The sequence below is a fragment of the Protobothrops mucrosquamatus genome, unplaced genomic scaffold, assembly GCF_001527695.2.
Source record: "Protobothrops mucrosquamatus isolate PMUCROS unplaced genomic scaffold, P.Mucros_1.0 scaffold_45, whole genome shotgun sequence".
NCBI classification, from domain to species: domain Eukaryota; kingdom Metazoa; phylum Chordata; class Lepidosauria; order Squamata; family Viperidae; genus Protobothrops; species Protobothrops mucrosquamatus.
The window spans coordinates 270,892-277,855 of record NW_015386121.1 but is presented as its reverse complement, the minus strand read 5'-3'; the positions used below and the strand labels follow the sequence as shown (position 1 = coordinate 277,855).

The following is a 6,964-nucleotide window of genomic DNA, read 5'->3' as shown; positions in this document are numbered from 1 at the left end:
CTTCCTGGCCAGAGCTCCTATCAAGGCATCAGAGAACCTTACCCAAAACTTTGGGTGACCGTTCTTGATTTATATAAGCATAGTATCTCCAAGCATCTGAAGAATTTGGTTCCTTTGTCCCTACAGGATGGAATCATTGATTCCATTGCATAGTAAGACTCTCCAACTTCCCTTTACTTTTGTGTATTTGGATTTATTGAGCCTTCGAGGCTGGGGTAATTTATTCATGTCAGGAATCAATCAATCAATCTGTTTTGTTGACTTCAACAAAAAGTTGAGAAATTTAAACTGGTACTGGAATTATCTACTTGCAAAATAAAATCTTGCTGGCATGAAACTGATCACACTCAATTTAATTACTTGGGTTGCTAAAATGCAAGAGTGGCAGTTTTGTTCCTCTAGGAGCCTTTCACAGATTGCAAAAGGCCGAAGGAAATTTAACTTTATTTCTTCCCTCTCTTCATTGTCAATCACCGAGCTCTGTCTTTGCATGGAAAATATTCCTACCTGAAAAAGCCCCTCGTGTGGATTTGAAAACTGACCTTGTTTTGTCTGAGCATAAAGAAGTGGGACAGGATCTTAGAAAAAGATTTGTCCTTCCCAATCTTTGGCATGCCTCAAGATAAGCTTTTGTGGGGAGAGAATGGTATGTTATCCTTTCTCTAAGTGGGTTTACTTCTTTTCTGTCTTGAAAGGTAAAAAGTGATACTGCTGCTGTTGAAGATATTGAGAACATGACTTGCAGAACAGTGAGAGTTTTCCCATGGATGGTGATGAAAAGATAAAGTTCAATAAACATCACTGAAGAAAAGAGACAAGAACAACACCATGAAGCAGGAAGCACATCATCCCAATGACACATACCCACATACCAGCTTTGCTGCTATCTATGGCAACCATATTGGAGACTTCCCTGCTTATCAGAACTTCACCTTCCCTCTCAACTTCAGCTACAGTGACTATGATCTGCTCTTGGATGATGGTGATGATATGACAAAGACTCGCACTTTCTTTGCTGCCAAAATTGTCATTGGTGTGGCACTGGCTGGCATCATGTTGGTCTGCGGTATTGGCAACTTCATTTTCATTGCTGCTCTCATCCGTTATAAGAAGCTGCGGAATCTCACCAATCTTCTCATTGCAAACCTGGCTATCTCAGACTTCATTGTGGCCATTGTTTGCTGTCCATTTGAGATGGACTATTATGTGGTGCGCCAGCTATCCTGGGAACATGGCCATATCCTCTGTGCATCCATCAATTATTTGAGGACTGTCTCCCTCTATGTTTCAACTAACGCACTCTTGGCCATTGCTGTGGACAGGTAAGGGGGCTAGTGGGAAACTAGGGTTGACTGGACCCAGGAATTGCTGTATCTATTGTTTTTGCAATTACTGTAGGTTCCATATTCCTCTTTTCTTTTTTAAAAAAGTATATGATTTATTGGAAGCCTTCTTCCATGTCAGAGCCCTTCACCATCATTGCACTGAAAGATAAATCACAGTTATCGTTTGACATCAAAAGCTGAGAGTTGTAATAAAAAGCTGCTAGGGGAAACATCTGACAAAGGTTGCTCGATCTTGGCAGAGTTATGTGCAGATTGAAAGTGGGGCCATAGACCTGCAATTTAGCAACTTCCACCAATACCACCTCAGGTTTGAGCAGAAGTTTTCCACTTATACCTCTGCTTGGGATAGTCTCTTCTGGCTTTCTGAGAGTAATATTGATGGCTTTTCTAAGGTTACTCACCTCTGGAATTCCAGTGATCCTATGTTACTACATTAATGAGAGGCGATGGATGTCTGCTCTTTAGAAGTGGTTATGAAGAAGGGAGGAACACTGTGGTTGCTGGAAATGGTTCCAAAGTAATAAGCTTTTTATTTTCAAAAACCCAGCTCTTTGTTTGTTTCACATGCTGATGTTATTGTCATTTGCAGAAGAAAGCCATTTGCAGAATTAAAGCAAAGCGTTTTTGAGAATTGTGTTTTCCCAAATGACTACTAACCAGTAGAAATAAGATTTGATTTTGTAGTTTTAGAACAGCATCTTGCACACATCTCAGATATAAATCCAAATGCTTTTGCTTTGTTTGTCCTAGGGGGACTTGATGACCAAACCATTTATTGCATTTCAAACATCAGGTTTGGAAATATCTAGAAGAATTTGAACAGCGTTCAAATACGGAAGGCAGGCAAGGCTGAAAGGAATATCTTTTTGGTGTAATTATTAAGGGGGCTGCAATGAAACACTAATCATGAACAAAGATTGCCTAATTTCCCCTCCACAAGAGAAGCTATTGTTTCAGGCAACAATCCTACATTAAAGCAATTATGTAAATCTGCAGTCTTTTTTTTAAAGATTTAAATAGAACCCCAAAGTAATTCATGTGATTCTTTTGAATTTGAAAATGGCAAGGTTTGGATAAAATAGGTATACATGCTCTATTGGCAGCAACTCTTAGTGTCAGTTAGATACTTGTATGAAAAATGTTTTTGGTGTTAGCTTCCCTTCAGATTGCTAAACTACAATCCCCATCTCCTTAACCAGTACAGGTAGCCCTCAACCTATGACCACAACTGAGCCCCAAATTTATGTTGTGAAATTTGCTGAGTTTTGCCCCATTTTACAACTTTCCTTGACACATTTGTTAAGTGAATCCCTGCAGTTGTTAAGTTAGTAACACGGTTGTTAAGTGAATCTGGCTCCCCCATTGACTTTGCTTGTCAGGAGGTCACAAAAGGGGATTGCGGGACCCCGGGATGCTGCAACCGTCATAAATATGAACCTGTTGTCAAACATCCAAATGTAAATCACGTGACCATGGGGATGCTGCAATGGTCATAAGTGTGAAAAATGGTCATAAGTCACTTTTTTCAGTGCTGTTGTAACTTTGAACAGTCACTAAACAAATCTTTGTAAGTCAAGGACTACCTGTACTGCTCTCTGTCATGCTATCTATAGCTGGGGATAATGGGATTATAATCCAACTCATTTGGAGAGAATGCCCAATTGTGGAAGGCTTGCCCAGAGGACCTCCTATAAAGATAGCAATTTTTTCCGTTCAAGCATTAATCTTGGAATGAGCTAAGAATGTTTATGACATCAACCTTCAGTGGCCTTTGACATATTCAACATCTGACAGCATGTTTGCAATATACATTGATACATTCTTCAGCACATGCTTTTATAGGCAATTATAGTCATGTGATAGCTTTGCAATATAGGCTAAAAAATGTGGCAGAATTGGAATTTGTCGTTCCCTTCTAAAATCTGGATCTACCCTAGAGATATCGATCTTATATTTGAAATTACATGATGCTCCAACATGATTCTCTAAATATTTACATCTTTAAATGTGTCAGATTAATAGCAATGTGTAGGGAAACCTATAGATAAGTGTATACTCCATTCAGATAGTTTACTCCGTGATGTATCAGAAATAATTTTTTTACAGTTATTTTATACTACCTGTATCACCATCTGAGATGTTGGATCTGATGTACAAATAATGGGAACCACTTGCTCAGCAAAGGTCAGATAGAAAATATTGGAGAGCAGTGGCATGGAAAATATTACGCTACAGCAGAGAAGATTTGGCAACAAAGGAAAGACAAGATCAGATTTTTTATTTTTTTTATTGTACTGCCTGACTTTGGAGAATGTCACTGTAATGTAGAGAGAAAAGAAAGGATATAAACTTACCTCTAATCATTCTCTTTTAAACTTCTGTGAATAGAAACTCATCTCAGTGTACAAAATGAATTTTAAAAAAAATCTGAAGAAGAGGTTAGTACATTCTGATATTTCTTGAAGAGCTAACAGAATGATGTTGTGAACGTTGACAGATAATTCTCTAGGGCTATGCAGAACTTCAGTCCAATCACCTAACTGAAGAAGAGCTATGACAACCTCCACCACCCTCCCACATACACCCTCCCCCCCACACAAATATATTAAAAGTGAAGCAATTGCATTATGGCCTTACATCATTACTGACGCCTTCCCTAACTATTCCAAATGGGAGCTGAGGCTTTCCGTTGTTGGAAGAGTCTTGCTGCTCAGACTCAGAAGCCTCTTCAGACTATTAGAACTGAGAGGTCCTTGGTGTTCTCTGAGCTTGGTTGTTTTCTTGCAGATGTTTTATTACCCAAACTAGGTAACATCATCAACTGAGTTCAGAGAGCACCAAGGACTCTGAACTACAAATATTCTCTTTTATTGGTACTATCAGAACTGCTGTCCAAGTCTTCAAGATGACACAAAATGGCTCATCAAGGGAAACCACACTGGCTCTGAAACTCAATGAGGCAAACTGTATTGTCTCCCCAATGCAGGTCCAGACCTCTTCAGGCAGGACCATAACTCTCACATTGTCAGTCATCCAAGGTGTACAGATTCAGGCTTTACACATCACACTAAGCCAGGAGTTTTCAAACTTGGCCCTTTTATGACTTGTGGACTTCAACTCCCAGAATTCCTCAGTCAGCATGCCTGGCTGAGGAATTCTGGGAGTTGAAGTCTACAAGTCATAAAAGGGCCAAGTTTGAAGACTCCTGCACTAAGCCATGGCACTATAAATAGTGGCTTGATTCACACGTTCATAAAATCATAAATCGTGTATTACAAACTTCAACATATGGATTTTTATATTGTACACAGCTGTAAAGTGTAAAGGGCTGTGGGAATAATCTTAGAAGTCAAGAGAAAGTGGCAGAGCCTACAATCCAAAGGACAAATGGGGAATAGAAAAAGCGTCTCAGAATCGACCCTCCATAATTCTCCAGAATTAAAGGCATGGGAGGGCAGGCACTGTGTATGATTGTGACCAGTGTCTGCAGGTTTATCTGAAATCTGAAGAAATTACAGAAAATTGATTTCAGATTCCTTTGAACAAGTGGTATCTTGCTAACATATTTTTTTCTGGAGTTATCATGCCACTTCCTATGAATCTCTAGGGGGTGCTTTATTATTGGATGCTATGTAGTGCAACATTAATGGAAGAGATCTTTTAATCAAATATTAGGGCAACATCTTCTATCTTGGTGGCCTGCAGATGTTGATAAACTGTAGCTAACCACACTCTATTGTGTCGAGGAATGGTGGGTGTAGTAGCTCAAAAGACTGGGGTATGTGAAGTATGTAAAACTATATTTGGAATCTACAGAGCAATGATGATGATGGGAGCTGTGTTCCCCACTTGAAATAAAAATTATACTACAGCTTTGAATGCAGGATAATGCTTTTTTGCCAATTGCTCAGAATTAGTAGCATTATGTCAATGATACAGTGTCTACAATTCCATTTCTTAAATATTGAAATAAGAGCAGCCGCAATGACCAATAAAACAAATCACCATTTCTATTAATTATACTATAAGCTACTTTGAAGCAAGCAAAACAACAAGTGGATCTTTTCTAATACAAATTTGGAAACTTCTGTGTTTTGCAGGTACCTTGCCATTGTTCACCCACTGAAACCTCGGATGAATTACCAAACAGCAACCTGTCTAATTGCTTTGGTGTGGATCGTCTCCCTAATCATTGCAATACCATCAGCCTATTTTGCAACAGAGACCGAACTATTCATGGTCAAAAACCAAAAGAAGTTTTTCTGCGGACAGATTTGGCCAGTCGATCAGCAGATGTATTACAAATCCTATTTTCTGTTCATCTTTGGGGTTGAATTTGTTGGACCAGTCTTCACCATGACTCTCTGCTATGCCAGGATCTCACAGGAGCTTTGGTTTAAAACTGTGCCAGGCTTCCAGACAGAGCAGATCAGAAAAAGGCTTCGTTGCAGAAGGAAAACTGTGCTGGTGCTCATGTGCATCCTAATTGCCTATGTTCTCTGCTGGGCACCCTTCTATGGCTTCACAATTGTCCGTGACTTCTTCCCCACTGTCTTTGTGAAGGAAAAGCATTACCTGACAGCCTTCTACATAGTGGAGTGCATCGCCATGAGCAATAGCATGATAAATACCATGTGCTTTGTGACAGTCAAGAACAACACCATGAAATACTTCAAGAAGATTATGCTGCTTAGGTGGCGGTCCACCTACTATGGATCCAAGGCTAGTGTAGATATGGACATCAGAACCAGCGCAATGCCCATCACTGAGGAGGTGGACTGCATTAGACTAAAATGAAGTCTGGATAGATATTGTCTAACAGCCAAGGTTCCCTAGCCTCATTCACTCACTGCTTTTGCTTTCTTTTCTTCTTTTTTAATATGTCAAAATTTACCAAGGAAGTTGCTGTCCAGCAGAGCACAGACTAAACAAGGTCCTTGAAATGCTCCACAAAGCAGAACACTAGGGCACAACCAGCTTTATCACTGTTATTCCACTTTGTTGTGACTCATTTTCTCTGGTGTGAAATTATATTTACTCTATATCTAGACTGGAAATCAGGATTTGATAAAAAAAAAAATATGGGATTATTCCAAAATCTAAGATTCTTTCTTGACTCTCATCAAAATCCCCATTACTCCATATTGGGACAGAAGCAAACAATATGCCAACTCACTCCATGTGTAAGACAGAAAGGCAAGGAACCTTTTATGATCAACCAGTGATTATGGATCAATGAGCTTCAAAATGTTTTATATTATCAGAACCTACACATGCAATTCCAGTAGTGTGGTAAGGTCCCTTACGATGGACACTAGAATGGCTGAAATTAGTTGAAGTTTCTGTAAAACGTCTGCTCTTTTCTTTGTAATAGTATCCTTTTAGACTAGTATCAGTGATATACCTTTCCTGCAGAAATCTTGTAGCCTGTTGATGTTTATAGATGTATGAATGAGATGTTTTTATTCCTACTGCAGGCTTGATAGAGCTGCTATATTTTCTTTCAGTCTCAAATCTATTTAACTTAAATTTACACTAGGGAAAAAGAAAACAGACCCCCTATATTTGTAAAACACAATGTTTTTTCATTGTTATGCTCATCTTTTTATTTTTATTTA

The 6,964-nt window shown here is 39.0% G+C and overlaps 1 protein-coding gene across 1 annotated transcript; it reads left to right on the top strand.

The window, feature by feature from the left end:
- The first annotated feature begins 828 nt into the window (after nucleotides 1-828).
- On the top strand, nucleotides 829-6,143 carry PROKR1 (prokineticin receptor 1). The gene is made up of 2 exons (XM_015811107.1): nucleotides 829-1,322; nucleotides 5,447-6,143. The coding sequence occupies exons 1-2, from the start codon at nucleotides 829-831 to the stop codon at nucleotides 6,141-6,143; spliced, it is 1,191 nt and encodes a 396-aa protein (XP_015666593.1).
- The last annotated feature ends 821 nt before the right edge of the window (nucleotides 6,144-6,964 follow it).